Source organism: Pezoporus wallicus, unplaced genomic scaffold, assembly GCF_028554395.1.
Source record: "Pezoporus wallicus isolate ANWC-B61680 ecotype Strahan unplaced genomic scaffold, APGP_CSIRO_Pwel_v1 contig_8042, whole genome shotgun sequence".
Taxonomy (NCBI): domain Eukaryota; kingdom Metazoa; phylum Chordata; class Aves; order Psittaciformes; family Psittacidae; genus Pezoporus; species Pezoporus wallicus.
Genome location: NW_026639380.1, coordinates 3829797 through 3850401, shown reverse-complemented (window position 1 = coordinate 3850401; position 20605 = coordinate 3829797). Strand labels below are relative to the sequence as shown.

The window sequence follows — 20605 nt, the reverse complement described above, 5'->3', positions numbered from 1 at the left end:
CTTTTGTCATCCCCTCCCTCTCATCTCATTTAGAATGAATATACTCTTGGTTCTGTACATTTCTATTTTCACTCTTCTTACAACAGATGTTGAACAATAGCAGATACAAGAGGAAATATCAGCCACAGGACTGAATCTTTATGCAGTGTTAAAGGCCAACCCTTTATATGAATGATTCAACCCAAGAGAGTTTTTTCAAAGCCATGAATCTTCACATATTTGAGTAAGGAATTAAAAACAAAAAAAATCTGAAATGTGAACAACTTTTCAGTGAACTCTGACAATGTTGTTGAAACTGTTGGAAGAGAACTCTTCACTAATCTGTTCATCACAGGCCTCCATCCAAAACACAGCACCAGTCATCTGGTGTTTATGCTTCACCAGGTTCAGGCTCTAATCTAGGCTCTCTCTCCAGCTGCCGCTCAAGAGCCATTTTCAGAACAGAGGGACAAAAAGCCTAAGAGCTGACTAAGTACATCAGTATCCTTCTTCCAGTCAGACCAGTTACACTTGTGCTGGAAAGCTTTAGTGATAGTTTCAGGAATTCAAATACTTAGCCATATATTGGATGCATTTAAAGGAAGCCTGCTCCATAAGGTACAAGACACCAATTGCCTTATGCTGTATGAAAGTTTACCTCTTCCTTTTTTTTTTATCCTAATATCAGAAAGAATTATTTTTATTGCCAACATAAACACATAATTCTTCTATGAATATTCTTAAAATCCTGGCCTCAATACTGTTTCACAGCAATAAGTTCCACAGAACTGTATATTGCATGAAAAGTGTATTTCCTCTTCTCACTTCCTAATTGGCTGTCTTTTAACTTAACACTCTATGTTCTTGAACTACAAAATAAAGCAGAAGCTGACCATTTACCTCTCTAATTCTGTGCCATCTTATTTACAGTGTGGGAAACAAAGGGACAATTTCTTGCTGATACATCCGTTTGTCCTTTCCCTCTCTTCATCCCATATACATTATTTTCCTGCTGTTAAAATACCTCCCTTCATCTCAGTTTATACTTTTGCTCAGTGATGCAAGCAATCAGCTCAGCTATTATTTCAGAAAATAAACTAGTCTCACATGTGGACAAAATCCTTAAACTACAGAACAGGGGAGGAAACCAAGACTCCAAATCCTCACTAATTGTGATCTTCTGGCTTTTGCTAATATACAGGATTAACTCACTCCTCTAATAGTCTACAGATTTCTTCCTCACATCACAATTGAGTCATGGGGTTTTCATACTCGTAGGATAAGCCTACTTAGCTCTTTTCAGTCCATGGGATACTCTTTACCGCTTTCTTCCCTTGGTCACCGCAGTATCATGAAGGGGGAAAGTAATGATTCTAAGGGCACTAAGCCATGCATAAAAATGCCATAAGAGATCAAATCACACCAGAGTAATGCAAAAATAAACCCCTCCTACAGTTCACATAGACTCCAGTTTCTCCTCTTGATGATATTAGAGAATCAGTATATAACTGGGCTGTTAACTGAGGGGGTAGACAGGAGGAATGAAATAAAAATAGCCAACTTCTGTAATATACAAATTGAATGATCAAACAATCATGGCAAAATGTCAGCTGATCACATACACTGGGTCATATCTAATTCTCAGTGATGTGGTTTAAAAAGGCTTTTAGTCAGAGGAAATCCACTTCAGAGATAGCTAATGCATGGGGGAAGAGGGCAACAGAGGTAATTAAGCAGGGATATAATTTCAGTGCCGATGAATTTGTTTGACAATCTGTTTCTTGGCCCAGTCAAACAATCATTGGATATAAAATTTCTGCACTTTCAGTCTCACTATGGAATTATTTTGTTGTTAGAGACCATGGTGCAGAATGAAAAAAAAAAGTTAGTACAAGAATTTACACACATTTGTTCAACATCATCGTTTATGACCTTGCAGTAATAGCAACAAAAAGTTTTCTACTATGTCCAGGGAGCCATTACACTCCAATGTGGATTTCAGACATTCAGTGACTGCTAATAAAACATAAGCCATCAAAAATATTCTGGACCAAAAGCTAACTGCACAAAGGCAAAATATCTCTTGCATTAGGTATCTCATACTGAATTGCGTGTGGTCATGTAAGAACATGGCACTAGAAGAGACAGTGTACACATCCCTTTTCCTCATGTTGTGAAGATGCTTTGGCAAAATAAGTCTACTTCTAGGAAGCGTGGAATAAACATAGAAGGCACCTGTTAGTTTACAGATGGAGCAAGTAACTTGATCTCTGTACCTTGCATTATATGCTTTAGAAGCTACTTAAATAACCTTGGCACTGCTGTAGCAATCATTAACATTTTATCTTTATCTTGCTGAATACTTTAAGAAACGAAAGAAGCAGCAACAAGTGGAAGAGAAATAAAATAGACAGCAGTGACTTCGAAAAAAAATTGGAATAAAAATCCTGGATGGAAATACCTCACACAGAGAAGCTGGCTCTGTATCTGTATTTTCTATCTTGTGCCCAACTCTAATCACTACCAGTTTCTTTTTAAAAGCCTGTGCCTGAAAGAACTGATGTGTTATGAGACAGTTATGACCTGAGTAAACTCCAAACAAATCATTCATCACTGCAATACTCCAGAACAAGCTGGTACTTTCCCAGGGAACTCTGTTCTTCTAAACACATATTATACATAAAGAGGAAACAGCACATACTGCAGGCTTTCATCAAATGTACACAAACAAAGCCTTTGATTACTCTCTGAATAGGCTCGATATCATTACACTTGGGGCCAAGAGGGTCTCAGCAGTTTAAGATCTCATTTTCCAAACTTTTGGTCAAAAGGGTCTTTTAAAGTGCAAGGGAGAAAGGAACACTTTTCCCTTAAATATCATTACGCTCACAATACCCCTACTCAAATCCTTACATGTACTATCTTTTTCTTACCAAATTCAAACTTCACAACTTCAAGGTCTGGAACAGGAGGTGCTCACTCACATCAACAGCCATGATTTCTGTTACCCATCCTTCCCTTTCATGGCCACATTGTTCCTGAAACAGTTGGCATTTTCCAGTGCTCTGGTTCTTTCTTACCTTCCTGTCATTCAAATCTACCAAACACACTCTGCTAAAGGGTTTTTTGGTTTTTGCCTTTTTAAATATTCTACTTAAAGATTCTTACACAGATCCAGGAAAGTAACTACAGGACTGAGAAAATATGACCATTTTATGTTCTGCAGCTCGCACCACAATGCACATAATGCCATGCTTTTGGTTTAAAGGCACACCAACGTGCAAGAGCCATGCAGTTAATTTAGGCTAAAAGAGAGTGCCTATTCTAAAGAGGAACACCTACTTCTAAGTAATGGAGCATTTTTAGTCCAAAAAAAGTGTTTTAGTGTAACCACCTTAATCTAGTCACTATTTTCAATTCCTTTCCCTTTGAAAGCAAACTCGGAATCACACTGAACTACTACGGACATAAATCTAACTTATTCTTTAATGTAGTGGGTTTGGTTTAGCTGCTTTAGCAGCTTTGGATAATAAAGTAATAAAAGCACTATGCATTCAATTTAGTATTACATTCTCTATAAAAACTATGAAAAGCAATCATTTCATCAAAGTATTTGGATTGTTGCTCCAACATTAGTACCCCAGGCCCAAAGGTTTTCTTTTTTGATAGGGGTGTTATGCAATAACCATGAAGCAACAGAAACGTACTTAACACCTTGATATCCTGTAAGTCACATCAACTGCTACACAAATAATAAAGCCCTTCTCAGGTAAAGCCTTACTAATTTAAATGAATTTTCTCTGAGCAGGGAAGGACTGAAATACCTTTGAGTGATGAGCTCAGCAGAAGCCCTAACAAGCATTAAGACACAGTCTGATCCCCAGGGTATAAAAATGCTACCTACTAGCGATGGAAAGAGCACAAATTCCAGACTCTGGATGTATTTCTGTTGCATTTTGGCTGGTATTTTCCTACATGTATTCAATAGAAAGGGGTCACTCCTGACCAAGTGACCATTTTCAGCATTCAAGTGTTAGTAGAAGAATTTTAACATGTTTATTGTTTAAGATCAATCAATTCCCTTTCCCTGCCTTCGATTCCCTGCTTTGTAAGAGAAACACTTACCAGCAAAATTTGACTTAGCCCCTTGCAGAAAACAGCATTGGCTGTTCATTTGTCAGCCAGGCATACAGGACATCACAGGTTTTTGGAACTAGTTTTTCTTTCTGTCCAGTCAAGGGGTGGCTAAATATGGAATCACACAAAACAGGGCTGTTGGGGACTGACAGAGACGTCTGCACCATCTCCTAATCCCTAGGTAAGACCAACTTTGCCTAATCAATTCTTGGCAACTATTTCTCTGACTTACTCTTAGCATACTCAGTTGATGAGTTCCTATAATGCCTCCATGAAATTATTAGAAAGTTTCTTCTACAGCTGACATGTATCTCCAGTTGAAGACAGTATTACTTCTTCTATTTTTCAGACTTTCAAAACGTTACTAAACCTGGTAATGTATAAATTCACACTTGTTTTACTTACTCCTGATAGCAACTACTCTTTTTGCAAAAGTAGTTGCATAGTGGCATGTCAATTGAGACTTGCCCTATACTACTGCTGCAGCTGAGCTTTACAATATCACAACACTCACTTTGGTTTAAGTTCTTTTTTTTTTTCCTACCAGAACTGAAACTTAAGTTGTAATTTATTCCTCCTAACAAGGTTCTAATTTTAGGCAGTCTGGAGGGGAAGATCCTAAGGAGGAAGTAACATCCTAGAACTTCCAAAAGTAGGAATACTTTTTGGTGCCTAAAATTGCTGTGTGTCAATTCTGAGCCATAGAATGCCACTTTCAAACTAATGTTTTCTCTTTCTTGGTGATGCTTCAAGGAAGAAAGCACAGTCAGTTTTCAAGGTACTCAACCATTTCTGTCAAGTTTTCTACACTAACAGCAGCTAATTTACAATGGGAGGTGTCTACAACAGGCGTCATTAAGTCTAAAGCCATGAGACTGACTTCTCCCTGGACATTAGTTTAACAAGATTATGATGTAGAAGGGTACTGTACCTCTCTGTGTGAAGTGCAAGGTCTTTTATCCCAAGAAATTATTTTCTATTCCTCTTAGCCAATATACAGTGAGGTTTTTCTAATCACTGTTCTTAAGGGAAGGGAAGAAAGTTTAGTTAATATATATACATTTGCAAGTAAGTAGCTGGTGCCTCTTTTCTTAATTCACCTTCAAATAAACGGTTTTAATTAAGATAACAAATTCATCTTCGTACAGTTCTTCCCCAACAGAGGTTTGTAACTCTAAGTGTATAACAGAAAATGTATTTGTATAGGAGATTAAAATGTTCCTGAAAATGTGTATTCTATGATTCTATGTGTAGCAAATGAGATTGGTTTCTGTAGACAAAAGCAGAAAAAGCCAAGTTTGCATCTTCCTACTACTTCAAATTACAAGCAAATTACTTCAAAAAGGTTTTCTTCTTACTTGACTAATTCCCAGTCTGATATGGATACTACATAACCAAACGCTAAAATCCTTTCAACATGTTTAAAGACAAAAGCTACTTATTATTGTTCCTTGACTGGATAATTAAATGTGACACTTGAGTAAAGTCAGAATTTTAACATTTGAAGGTGGAATCTTGAAGAGAATGTAAAACTACTATCAACACGGTCCATCACAGACCAACAATGCCAGGTTTCTTTGGGGCTTTTTCAGTTTGTCTGGGGTTCTTGGTTTGTTTCTTGTTGGGTTTGTTTAGGGGTTTTGTTAGGGGTTTTTTGGCTGGTTGGTTCAGTTTTGGTTTGTTGTTTGGTTTTGTTTTTTATTTTGCAAGAGAGGTGGTCATCTTTTCTATTTCAAAGTTTATCAAAGAGGAGGAAATGGTAGGCAACAGTCTTTAATCTGACTGAAGCCAAATTACAGAATCAATCTGGAAAGTTCTGAACATCAGATTCTCCTTAGTGAGTATTTTTAGGACAAAATGAACAATTTGAGAACCACAAACATCATCAAAAAGTAAACAAAAACCACATTTTCATAGAACATTAACCTAAAAGATTGTGTGTGCAATAAAACTGAACTCATTTTTACCAATACAAATAATAATCATTGCATTTTCTTTATGTGCATTCTTTATTTAGGTTTTTTTTCCTTAGATCAAACTATGATCGCATACTGACCTGCCCAAATGTGGTTCAGGTTCATTAGAGCATAAATCCACAGAACTATAAAGTCACATATTTCCCAGATAAAATAACTGTAGTTCACTTCTGGTTTTACCAAGCCTTCTTTGGTGCATGACAACAGCTTAATGCTTATGAACAACGTCACTTTTTTCTGGCTGCAGTATCAGTTACTCATACTCATAAATGTTAAATATTAATTTAGGGATCTATCTTGCAATCTGTTCATAACTTACTAGAAAGATATTTATGTGCCTAAGGAAGCCAACAGGGATGCCTGGGAGAACTCCTCAGATATAATTGGCTTATGTTGCAATCTACAAGTGCTTGGGCACTCTGAAAATCCCACCACCTGCAGCTAAGTGTGTCAGAAAGCCTACTTCTTGTCAAAAAAGCCTCTTCTGCACCAGCTGCTGTGGATGGGTTCTACAGGTGTTTATGAGTGGGGTATACCAGAAAACAGCAGGCCAAAGAGGAGGAAAAGAACATGCTGAGTACTCGAAAACCCCCTTAGAATTGCTAAGCTCTAGAGACTTGCGGACCTGTCGAATCCATGAGAACTGATACAAATCAAAACACCTGCAGATTCAACCGATTCTTGAAGGCCACCAGCACAGACTAGCATCAGTAAGAATGTATGTAACTTAGAACACATTAGTGAAGGTAGTGCCTGCTATATGCAGACAAAGACCATAGGATCATATGCACACATGATGAACAAAAAGGCCTTCTGGGTAACTCCTGAATACTAGCCCAGAATTCACTGGTGCACTAATACCACTTTACACTTGTGAGTAAACAAGTGTGGTTGGTTCCCAGCTGTTCCTCCAGCCAAGTATTAGGATCAAGAGTGAGAACTGTGTGAGGGAATAATTGCATATACTCTATAATTGGTTATCTCCTATTACAAACAGCTTGTTTTAATAACATCTGTTACTAATAGCTAAATTAATGAAAGGTGTTCCAATTAATGCTGGTTGTGATCTGCGTCTCCCCAACACAATCCTTTATCAGGGAAACAGGAATTTATGGTACTCTTTGTTCTGATGCTAACCATATGAATGGCTCTACTCCTACCCAACACGAGCAAGCAGCGTTAGGTATGCCCCTACAAACTTCAGTGGAAAGAAAAAGAATACATTTTGTTGTTTTAAAATACTTACTTGGTAAGGATATAGAGTGACGCCATTTGTTCTTGACAAAGACCAGGTGCCATCAAGGTACTGATGAGCCTGGATAGCCACAGAGTTGAGAACATTACCATTGCTGGGGCTGGTGGCCATCTGAAAGCTGACCTTGGCTTGGTGTCCAGGAGAGCCATTTTTCTTCTCCACCCCATTGACAATTCCTAGAGTGTTGGGTTTTCCACTGTGTTTATTGGCAATAAAGCCTGTATAATTAGATGTAGCATAAGGAGCAGGCACATATGCCCAGTCCCTGGGCTGCAGGCTGCCCATGTGCCGGGGACTCACTAATGTTGGGATGTTGGAGAGAGGTGGGGGAGAGCCTGGTGAGGCATCGTAATGTTCTGAGTTGGCAGCTTGCTCTAAGGTCAGCACCATCTGAATGGCCTCTTGCTTCAACTGATTCAGGTGTGTGGCACAAACATCACATCTGTTATCCTTCTCATTCCATGCCTTGCGAATGGTATTAGGAACTTGGAGCTTGTCGTGAATCACTGAAGAAAATCCTGGGTCCTAAAAATCAAACAGAAAAGGGGAAGGGAGGACAGGAGAGAAATGTTTAACTATGGTCACCACAGTGAAACATTATTATTGCTGATTATGCATTTCAAAAGCCAATTTATGAGATAAGCTTAGAATGCAAACAAAGGCCATTAGACACAGTCAACATGTCAGCAGCAGAGCTGAACAAAAATGAGAAACAAGATTGTCTTGGAAAGGAAAATTTCTTTTACTGATAAGTGGCAAATATTATAATTCCACTGCAAGCTTCAATACATGGCAGAGAGAACAAATTAACCTGCTTCACACTACTGCACCTAATTTCTGGCTTGAATGGAAAATACTCTTAGTTACAGAAGCGAGATCAAGAGCAACTCCACTAAAACCAGTGGGCTTGTAGCAAGGTTCACAAATTCACCTACTCATCAGTGCCAACCTTTGGAAATCAGAAAATCCAGGAAATACTCTGCAACAAAAACGTAACATTTCAATGCCTGCCTATAGAGAAAAAAAAATGAAAAAAAAAAAAACAGAAGTATCATCATTCTCCCTAAATCTTTTTCAGAATTCAAAACAGATGGGCATTTGATAAAGTTTTCAAGAGCTTTTCAGCATTTCATTTACCAAGAATACACTGTTCAAACAGGGGAAAACAAAAACACACATAAAAAAAAGGGGGGGAGGGAGCAACAACTTTCCTGTTAATAAAATGTTCTGTGACTATTTTAGGTATCTGCTGATAATATAAAATAAAACATTAATTTTACTTAGAATATAGCACATGTATAGCGTCAATAATTTGTAAAGAATAATTTTCTTGGAAAGCATAGTTGTGGGGCAAAATTGTGTGATCAGGTTTAAAACCTCTTGCCTCATATGCTTACCTCATGGGCTGATGCTTGAATGTCAGTGGTGCTCTGCACAGAGCAATATGCCACCCTGATCTGACTACAGTCATTGAGCACTGGCCTAAACTGCAAAGTGCTTCAGTAAGCTCTGAACATGAACAGCAGTCATAGCAGGGGCTTACTACCAAACTTGCCTAGTTCTTACAGTATCATGCAGTTTTAGAAACACATGGCAATGATGCGTTTGTTACACAGGGCAAACAATGAGAGTTACGTGATGGAAATATTTCTTGGAAATTTCACACCACATTTTTGGGGGTTTACAGGCCAGGCAAGGCAGGGCAGACTTCACCTTCCCCCTTCAAGTTTTGGAGACTTATTGGTGGGTCTTCTTACAACTGCTCATAAAGATGTACAGACAGTATCAGAATCTTTATTTATATTTTTCTTCTTCATCTTCGTGGTTTTATCAGTTTGGCTGTGCCAGGAAAGAATGGGTAGGGCATATAATACAGGGAGGAAGAGAATTCATTGGTAGAGGGTCATATTCATTATGCTCCATCTTTATTATATACTCAAGCATTTTATTTTCACTGTTTAAATACCGTGAACAGCTCCTCAGCATGCAGTGATTAATTGATTCATAAATCATGGTGCCTCTTTATGCACAGCAGCAAAAGAGTGGTTCTAGCCCCACAAGCCCAAGAGAGTCATATAAGCTGATGGGAAACAACAGGAGGCTAAGATCTGATCAAGCCTCAAGCTGGTCATTTCTATTCTATGCAACAAAGGGGTCAGAGAATCAAATCGTGTCAGGAAGGCAGGAACTGGATTGTGCACCAACCCTCCCCCCCTTACCCTTCAGGAAAAGCACTGGTGGAAATCAGGGGGAAAAAACAGGATGCAAAAGATGTCAAATCTTATTTTCCATACCAGACCATAAGTAGGTCAAAAGATCACATCAGATATAGGCACCCTATCCATGATGCCAGGTATACCGGGAAAGGACTCTCTCTTCCAATAATGAGCTAGACAAGGATACCTATATAGCTGAAGAGAGGTGCGAGTCTTCTTTCCAGTCTGCTCCACATCAGTCCAGGAAAAATCCTTGCCAGTTCCTCCTTCAGCTGGCTAGTGCCACAGAGCTAGTTGATGTTCTTTGAAAGTTAACTTCCCTTAGGCAACTGCTCTTGAACCCAGGTAATTATATACAACATTTAGATCCAGCAGCAGTTCAACATGGAAATTCCTGGATATTATGATAAATATTCCAAGGAAATAAAGCCATCTCTAAAGTAAGCAAATGTCAGCATGATATAAATATTCAAGTAGCACACCAACTTTAACGAGTGCTGGACAGCAGTGAATTCAGCTTCATCTCAGCGTTAAAACAAACGTCAGATCATTCTCTGATACAACAATAAACAGACAGAGGGAAAGAGGGAAGGAGGGAAGACTGTTCCTCCTCAGCAGCAGAAAGGACACAGGCACAGCCTGAACTGATTATTCCCAGGATTGTCCCTACTAATCGATTGAACTCAACTAGATGGATCCAAGTCTGGAATATAAAAGAGAAAAGCCAACAGGACAGCAAATAAATTTGGAGAAACTCGGGTTCCAGAAACACATTAGTCACATTTTGCTCTAAAAACAAAACTGATAGAGCCTAAAAGAGAGTTTAGTTTCTTACTCTGCTCTGGGAAGCTCCACTATAATTTCACAGAAGAATCAGAAAACAGATTTGCAGCACATTTAGCAGGAAGGAGGCCAAAGCTGGACAGTCACTACACACTTGCTTGAATAGCAAGGAAATGCAGCTACAAGGCACTTTCTGTTTCAGTATTTCATCTGTAAGCAATCATCTGCACACATTCACCTAGGAATGCTTATTAGTTCAGTAAACAGTATCTTGTCACATATGAAATAGTGATGGACAAGTTTCACTGGATAAGCACATTGAACTGTGCTGCACTAAGCAGCACAGTTGGAAAGGTTATACTCATTACTTGTGACACTTGTGACGTCTAAGAAACTCCACACTCCCTGGCATGAGAGTAGATCTGCTTGTGAAATCTGAGGTTGATACTGGAAATACCATTTATATTTTGGCACTCAATTCCAGTCGTGACAGAACAAAGTACAGTGTCACTGAAAACTGAAACAGAACTTTAAAAATCACAAAAGAGTTTGGTTTGAGTTCAAGGCAAAGGTTCATGATGGTTTCTCTGATTGCTGTAATGGTTCACCCATCTTTAGTATAAACAGCATTACTATAAACACCTATTCTTATAACAAACAAATGAAGGCGGGTAAGAGGTCGGAAAGCTTCAGATCAGTCGTAACACAGACCAAAGTACAAGGCAGCAGTGAACTAAGCAGAGTGCATACTGACCTTTGGTGCAAGAAGCCTTTTCATATTACCTTTGAGTTTTCAAGCTCAAGTAAACACCAATTCCAGCTATGTTGTGTACCTTCTCCACTGTAACCAGTTAGTAATTAACCCCTCATCTCTGGTCCTGAGCTAAAAACCTACATCGGAAAATCAGAAGAATAAGGAAGTTCTACTTTTTAGAGACCACCATAGACAGGTATGCTATGGAATTCTTGCTTTACCTAGTGAAAATGTACCCAGCGAACAAGCGCTAGTTAAGAAACACTGACATACACAGTTGTACCAGGGTGAATGCAGTCCTGACCTCACAGAGGAGGAACAGCACTACTATATAATCACATATGGTAATGTAGAAACATACTCGTCTCTTTTGTCTCTCTTTGTAAATCTGCACCTTGCTGTAGTTTTCATGACATTTTAACTCCATCTCTAGGAAAGGAGACTACAAAGAGAATAATCCTTTCCTTCTTGCTACCCAGCTTGTTGCCCATCTTCCTCAAGGGAGAAAGCAAACAACCACTTTCAGCATGAAGCATAGCCTGTTTCATACATTCACACAAACCTCACAAGGAGACATGATGAAAAGAGGCAGTGCTCAACGGGTGGACAGAACAGCAGGCAAGAAATAGGACAAGCAATTTGCATTTTTACATGTTACATGGAACCCAGCTGATCACAGATTCATGTACAAATTACTCATACGTATACTAAGTTTTTACAAACGTATAGCAGGCAGACACTAGTATAGGACACACTCTAAGATTTTGTGTATAACCGTATTTGATTTGGTCAACTATAGCCTAGACAAGTTAGATGTTGTAACCCTATGTCATTACTGTACCTCAGAGAAAATTCAACTATACAACAGATCTCAAGACTTTCTTATCAAATTGTGTCCTTCAACATCAATAATGTTTGCTGCTCTTCAGGGAAAAACAAAGCAGTCAATACTAACTAAATCACAGAGGTCAGCTTTCACGTGAAGATGCTCACAGAAGACTCATAAAGTTCTTTTGTTTCTGAAAGGGTCAGCCAGCAATGACTGCTGGTATGTAATCCATCATATACAGGGAGGGGAGAAGGAGGGGAGAGCAACAATCAAAGTTCTGCCCAGGAAGAAGCGTGTTTTCCAGACTCTCACTCTCCACAAGCAGGGAGTAAAAGAATTAAGAAACATTAGTAGGAGGGAAGCCTTAACACTTACAAAAAACACATGTTTTTCCATGGCTGTACAAACATCTCTGCTCTAAATATAATCCTGTTAGTCCATGGTTGGTCTCTATTTAGGAAATAAATAAATAAACCTCTTCTGTTCTCCTTTCCTTCTTGAGGGTGCAGTTTCCAGGCCAATAAGGAGATTATACTGTGAATTTACTTTCCAGAGGCACTTGGGCTATTTTCCAGGTGACTGTGCACCCTAATTTAAACATGTCCTACCACCTTATAGGCTACATTTCAGAGATTTCCTGTTTTCAGCATTCCAGAGCCCCATCAGTTGAAAAACAGCCCCTGACTGTTACAATGGCACCACTTCTGTTAAAGCAAAAGTATGCTCAAATAAAACTAAGTCAACGGGAGTTTTTCCTCAAATAAGCATGACAGAATACACATTACAACTATAAATGAGTAGCACTGTACCACAAAACTGAGCCGGGAACCCTTGGATAAAAAACAGTTAACTTTGCTAAGAATCAGTTATCTAAGGTGGCAGTATCTCCGCTAGCACAAGCAGTGTTTTGGTAAGCAGAAGCCAAAGTTGCACATAAACAAGACCAAAGGGGAAGTGGGGTGGGCCCCTTTTTCTATTACTCTCTACATAGTAACTGACACCTGCTCTGGACAAGATCACACTGCCTTACCCTCTCTGCTACAGAAGACTTCCCTCACACCCAACATGCCTTCCCCACTTAAGGCATCTATTACCACCCCCAGCTGAGCAAATGGAACTCCCTCATCACGTTTGCTAGAAAAGGAGAACCTATTTCCCTTGTCCTTCCGAAATTCACTCCTTTCCCCAGCAGGAATGTCCTGTGTAAGCACTGCTACTACATGCTGGGGAGATGGGAGAGGAGGCAATCCTGAAATGGGGAGCTGTAAGTAAGGAACCTGATAAAAGGAGTGACAGAAATCATAGCAGAATAAGAAAAAGGCTTTTTACATTAGCCTGTTTCCAGCAAGCCCGTGAAAAGACACTGTCTTAGCAACTGCAGTAAAAATCTCTGCAGAGTTATCATACCCCACCTCTTTAACTATTACCATTTTTGTCCCTCAAACTTAAAGCACTGCTTTCTGCTGCTGACTTGAGCCTTCACTTTCAAAGAGCCCATGAGATTGCTTCCTGTCCTAGTCAGTATCTCCAGAAGACATCTGAGGGACCAATTCTTTTCAGGGAGAGGGGGAAAGGAAAAATCCAATCTTAATCCTGTCTGGTGCAGCCCTCACAAGGTTACTAATTTCAAGGTGTTTTTCTCGAGCTGGCACATACTACTGACATTTGGTCTTCTGTAATTTAACATTTGTCAGTATAAACCACACTGACAGCCACACTGCAGCCAGAAAAAAATGCGCTCCTTCAGTACAGGCTCTCTATTTTCTTATCTGAAAGGGACAGAAAGTCTGAGCAAGGCTCACCTTGCAAGCCTGCAGCAGCAGGTAGCAGAAGAGAGAAAACCCTGTGAAAAATAGGATTTTTAAAAATGGGGAGGAGGGACAAGAGAAGGGGAAAACAAAAAGTGTTTTCTACTTGCTTCATGGATTGGCTTATGGCTCTGATGATGGATCAGCACTGATGGACTTACAGATGTACACATCTGGCACACAGGTGTTTGTGTTAGCATTTGATAGCCAGACATCAGCCAGATTTTTAATTGGGTTGGGAAGAAGAGATGAAATAGCAGCAGGAAAATCTAAATATACATTCAGTGGTGCAAATTGAAGCTTTGCCCAATGAGCTCTGCTATGCAGCTGTCTAGAGCTCTGCAGGCCAGACTGAATCTGTGGCCACAGCATGCATAGGGTGACCTGTTGGGAAGCTTCTGCAGCTATATGGTATACAAACTCAGGTGTTGCCGAACAGGCAGAATTTGCCAGCAGCCTTTTTATAGTGCAAAGAATAGAAACAAATTCAGAGCCACAGAAGCCTTGTCACTTCTGCTAGAAAAAGTGGCAGCTCCATTCTCTCCTCCTCGCTTTGTGTTTTCCTGCCTGAATGTTGGAAGGATTGCATTTGCTTGCTTAGCCACCAGAGCACACTATGAGCTTGTGTTCAACTGATTATTCACCTTGGCCCCTTAGTACTTTTGTGCGTCATTGCTATAAGCAGTCTTGTTTCATGCACGCAGTACAAATGTATCACAGATGCATTTTTGCTCAGGTCTCCAGTCACCCCACAGAACTCAACTGCTGCTGCTGCCTCTTCACTCCACTGGGGGCAGGCTACAAGTTTGACCTAACTGTTGCAAGGATTAGATGCTTTCAAGAGCTTACAAACTGTTAGCTTTATTAAACAAATGTTTAGTCTCACTCCTCATCATAATGGCAAGTGCGATGATACCTTTCTTTCATAAAATGCTACTGACTGCCATTCACAAAGACATTGTTCTTTATTGTTCATATTCTGTTACCTGCCCTTTCAAACCAATAAGCATGAAGGATGATGGACCTATGATTACATGTGCCAGACCTGCTGAAATACTGAAATAACATTAGGTTTTCTTTGATCCTTTCCAATTTCCCCATTCTTCCAAGCTTTGATAAATATCAAATCAACAGATCACACGGACCTCTTTGAGTAACCAGGCTACAGTAGCAATTATGGTTCTGACACACCTCCACATTTTCACAGTTTAGTAGAAGAACATTACAGTTCTCTGATGAATGCCAGCACTGAGTTACTATTGACACTGTAACCACTGATTTCTCAAAAGGCTGTCATACCTGAAGAACGGAACTAAAGTGTGAAGGTCAGGACAGAATTTGTGACACCTATATACTTACTGTTCTCCTGATTTATAAAGAAGTTTGTAGCAAGCTGAAACCTCTTCTAAATGCTTTTCAAACTTGAGAATCATACCCCTTTTATTTTAGTCAAACAATCATTAGAGATTATTGTGGGGTTTATTTCATAACTTAGAATTCTCAAAAGAGCTTTTCAGTTTGTAATATTTTTTATCAAATTTGTTTGGCTTCAGCACATCCACAATTGACAGGCATTAGAGAATCGAAAATATTTTATCCTATTCAGCTTATTTCTGTATCCTGTTTTTCAAAACCGTTTCTGCATGCTTACTGTTACGCCTTTCTCTCCACTCTAAGAAACATCAGTATCTTTAAATTGCATGCAAGATCACTGTTTTTTGGGGGGGAGGGGATCAGTAGATTGATACAGGTTATTGGTGGCTTTTACAGTGGGTAAAGAGCTTTGTCTTCACATTCCAATTTTCCCTTTGTTTGGGTTTTGGAGTGGGGTTTTTTGGGGGGAAGGGTAGTTCTTTGGGTTTGTTTTGTTGTTGGATTTTTGGTTTGTTTTTTAGTTTGGTTTTCTGTTTTTTTTATTTTTTAATTTTAATTTCCATCCTTCTTAACCTGCTGACTGGAGAGGAACTGGGAAGGTCAAGGATATGGATTGACTAGAATCCAAGCATCCCAAACCTCAGTACAGCACTAATTATGTTCAGTTAAAACCAGAACAGTCTAACTGCAGTTTAATGAAGCCATTTGAAATTCACACTTTAAATTGACTTTCTTTCATGTCCTTGAATAGGAAAACACCAGGTAACCCAAAAAAACCTTAATCTTATCAAAACTGCAAGTAAATGTAAAATCCTGCCCACTTTATTCAAATCAGATGGAGCTTATTTGTGTGCCATCTAGGAAACAGAGAACTAGTTTTGTTCCTAACCACTGGGAAGGTGTATCACAAAGACAAGAGTTGCTTCACAGTAATAATGAAGTCTCTCCCACGCACATTCACAGCCAGAGGCACTTGAAAATATCAAAATGTATTTGCCTTTTCTCTGTGTTTCCATTCTGTTAAACACATGTATTTTGGAAATACGAGCGAGTCTATCCTCTGCACTGATTCTCAATCCTTTGTGCATGCAGAGCATTCCAACCTGCATAAGCACTTGCACTTATCACTAAGTGGCAGTCACATCTCACACTAGTTTTAACCAGGGATTTCCACCATCTTTTTATCCCAACTAAACTAAAGAACATGCATCTCAACATCTGCAGAGCTGCTGCATGTCTTCTCTAGGAGCCATTTCCTTCATGTGAATGCACCCAGGACCAAGCAAGTGGGCAGTGAGAGAGCTGGAGTGTTAGTTAAGACCATGGAGAACAGCCCCAGATCACTCACTGTGCAACTCGTGACGCTGCAGAGGGAGAGGATGAGATACCTACTAGAAGCTGATGTTGCTAATTTGGGGGTTGGAGGTGAAGGAGGGGGAGAGGAGAAATCAAGGCAACGGTCTATGAAAGGTTGGGGGTGTTTTTTTCATAAATAAAAATATCTACTGATGGGGTGAGCAAAGACGGAATTCCTGGCATAGAAGGAAAATCAAAACATCCCTATCAATAAGTTATGTGCCACCCTGCTTTCCCAAAAGACTTATGCTGAGTTTCAAGTGGACAGAAGTTGCATAAAAACTGAGGTTTGACAGTACCTGCCTGAAAAACCCTCCTTGACATATATCAGGCCTGCAGCAGGCTGCTGCTTTAAGTGGTAGCCACATATCAGGTGCTGACAGGAACCTTAAAGATCATCTACTCCCAACCCCCTCCCATGGGCAGGGACACCTTACACTATTGCAGGTTGCTCCAAGCCCCATCCAGCCTGGCCTTTACCACTGCCATGGGATGGGGCAGCCACAGCTTCTCTGGGCAGCCTGTGCCAGTGTCTCACCACCCACATATAGAAGAATTTCTTCCTAATGTCATATCTAAATCTACCCTGTTTCAGTTAAAGCCATAACCCCTTGTCCTGTTCCTACCTGCCCTTGTAAAAGATCAAATCACATTTCAGTCACTGAGTCACTTGGAAATCCCCTTTTTCCCCTCAGAAAGGGAAAAGCACCACCATCCTGTTCCTTTCCTGCCAGCAATACAATGCCCATGCTCCCTCCCCTGGATTGCACAGCCTTTTGGAGTCCTGCCTTAGGCTCACCAGGCTTATCAGGTGCACAGCTCCCAAACCCAGCAGATACCCTTTGACCCTTCTGCTCCTCAGCTGTTGCAAGCCCACCCCACTAATCCAAGCTTCAGGTTATTTGATACCATACTTACCATTTTGTATGTCATGACACTATTCATTATTTTTATTATCACTTGGTTTTGGTTTTATTAACAATGTGGATGGAGGAAAAAAGAATCCCAGCACAACCCACTGAAATTTTATCCTAACAGTTTTACATTATCTCAGGGTGGGTTATGTTTGCATGTGAAAGCTCCTCAGCTTTGATGTAACAGTAACCCAATACAGTTTTGTATTTACAGCTGTCTCCATTAACACTGTATATTAGAGCTTGCTAATGATCTCATTATTAAATTGTCTAATCATGGTTTTGGTTAATTTCTTTCGTGTGCATGAAATTACTTGTATCTATTGCCAGTGATCCCTGGAACCCCTAAAACGAGATGTAACGTATCAAAGACTTTTCTTCGGAAATGAAATTTGCATCTGTAAATACACTCCTCTCTCTAGAACCTTACCACATCTGCTGCCCCCATATACTGCACGTTTCTCATGTACGATAGTTTATTGATATCAGTCTTATGCTTGTACAAAAATACCACAGACATACGAAAACAAACAAAAATGCACCACAAAAGTTAAAACCTTTACCCTTCGAGTGTGCTGAGTGCTCCCAATCTCCATGTAAAAAGAAATCTAAGGGCATTAGAGCAGCAATGAAAGAACATTTATTCCACCTAGTATACAGGGCAGGAAGCAGAAGCACACCTCAGCTTTCCAGCTGGGAACAATCTCAGGAGCAAAGTCTCCAATGCAGTCGCAGGATCAGTTTATGTTTGGTTAGCACGATATAAATATTTGGGGTATGCAAAGGGGAGGAAGAAGAAAAAACAAGATCCCAAACAAACTGATGTAAGTAACAAGAATCTGCCAAGTCTCAGTGAGAATAGAATTACATTGTCACAACTGTCTCGCATACAGTATGAGGATAAACTGTAGTGCATGGGACTCTTTCTTGCCAAGCAAAGCTCTTCTCCAGCCTTGGGGCAGTTGCACTGTTTAACTGTGCCAACACAGCTCAAGTGGTAGAATGTGTGTTATGACAAGCCTGTTATACACAACCTTTTTCTCTTACGTCTGCTGCAAACATACCTGCTAAATTTCATTAAGCTCTGTCTGTGCATGACTTTCTACACAAACTATAAACTAATCTGTGCACTTTAGCATTTGCTTCAGCTCAAATTCAGCAGACTCTGTCTGCATCTGCTGAGGCAGGGATTGCACAGGGTATTTTGTGCCAAGGGTAGGTGACAGAGGCAGGGTTTGAGGGACTGGTGAGTGCAGGAAGACACATGGGGAAGATATGAAGCTATGGTGAGGACAGAAGCTGTCAGGCTGCTGAGTGTGGCTTTATGTGAGAAGAAGAGAGCTCCAACTTCACTCACTGCAGCTTTTGCAGATGCCAAAGGACCTGCTTTTGGCTGCTCTCTTGCAAGGTGATCCAGAAGGCACCTAGGACACCAGCACTGATTCAGGCTCACACAGGTGCATGATGCAAGGCTGCTCTGAGGGAAGGTACTGGCTTGGCCCCAGAGGCTGGTGGGTCACTTGGCTGCCAGGCATCTGATGATGTGAGTATAGCAGAAACTTTCATGGATCTGAAGCCAACTAAAGTTGATATAAGGTACAATATGATTCTGTGGGCCTTGGTCAGCTCCCTGAGCGCACTGCTACGTCTGAAGACATACAGCCAGGAGCAAGCAACACGGTCTAACATTTACCACTGCACTTCTCTAGGCTGGTAAATGCTGTTTCAATACATATCTTTACAGCCAGATTTATGACATTAAGGGAGCTCTGGAGTACAGCTACTAAATCTCTTTTGTTGTGGCTGCTTATTAAAAAAAAACATCCCAAACTCAAAAAGTAGGCATCGTTTCAGTTTAGGACTACTGGGTTTATTCAAAAGTACTCACACTATACAACACCAGACTGCCACAGCCTCCACAGCTTGTATCCCACCTTTTGCACTCTCACAATATCCCAAGCAATTCAAAAGGTGGAGGATGCCACAGAGCTCAGTTGGAAAGCATTTTCACCAAAGTGTCAGTGAAAGCATTTGGAGATGAAGGAAGCCAAGCAGTCCCCTCTCCACATCCATTCACTGCGAACAGAAGCCTCAAGCCCTTGCTGTGGGACCACAGGAGACAGGCACATAATGAGCCCTCACTGGCAAACAGCATGGTGCTGCTGGCCCCCCATGACACCAATCTACAAGTGTGGGCTAAAAACATTCCTCCCCCACTCTCACCACAGCTCACATTCTGTCCTGAATACGCTGATTGCTGACAAGCCCAAGAAGGGATCAGCTTCTTGACTTGTGTGGTCTGATGAAGGCTAAGGTTACAAATCTTTTCCCAGATAGTCCCCAAGTGAGCCACGCACGGAGGAAAAAAAAGAAAAAGAAGGGAAGGAGTGGGGGAGAAAAAGTTTCCAGTAGAGCCTGGTAACATTAGCCAGCCTCAAACCAAAACACAACATTCCTCGGGTTACGGTGTCAGCTGAAAAGCTCTCTAACCAGCAAGTAGGAGAATGGATCTGCAACCTTTGTAAAGATTAAAGACGCTGCTCATGACTTCAGTCTAATACAGGGCTCCTTGTGTACCCAGTCACAGCATAATCAATAGGGAAATAGGAATGGCACCTGAAAGGATGAAGCTATTATTTCTAGAGGTAGCCACTGCCATATGGCACTGCTTTTGAAATACACTGAATAAGGCTACCACCCTCTCCCTCTACCCAAAGGCACCTCCTGCAATTAATCTACAGAGCAACCTCCTGTAAACTCAGGCTCCAGGTTCTCCACTACCAAGTCAGCTCTACAGATTCAGAAATCAAACGCAATTTAAGAAAACTTAGACATACATCCTTAGACAAAAATCAATTATGATCAGGAGAGTAACCCAGTGGCCTCTTAAAACACCTTGTGAAAATTTCAGCAACCACTGATTAAGTAAGCATGTTACAAAATCTACATACCTGCATAATTCATGCAAACTGAAAAAAAATAATCTACTTTTTGTTATTTATTGACAGACAAGCTGACATCTGGATGTAGATTTAAAACAAATAAGCAAGAATAGTGTCAATACCATCCTGGAAAGATGCTTCAAGGGAAACGGAGCAGGGAACAGGGAAAAAAAGGAATTGTTACTGTACTAGCTTAAATTTGGTTTTGTCAGGATAGCTGAAAGCTACATATCCAAGATGGGAAAAAAAAAAGTAAAGAAATCCAGCTTCAATTGTGAGATA

General features: G+C 40.3%; 1 protein-coding gene across 1 annotated transcript in view; it reads right to left on the bottom strand.

Annotated features, from left to right (window-relative positions):
- KIF26B (kinesin family member 26B) overlaps positions 1 to 20605 on the bottom strand; it is a 289300-nt gene that overhangs the window by 188242 nt on the left and 80453 nt on the right. Inside the window, exon 3 of the mRNA XM_057414446.1 lies at positions 7339 to 7872. Within this exon, the coding sequence (XP_057270429.1) occupies positions 7339 to 7872 (534 nt within the window). The remainder of the gene's footprint in view (positions 1 to 7338; positions 7873 to 20605) is intronic.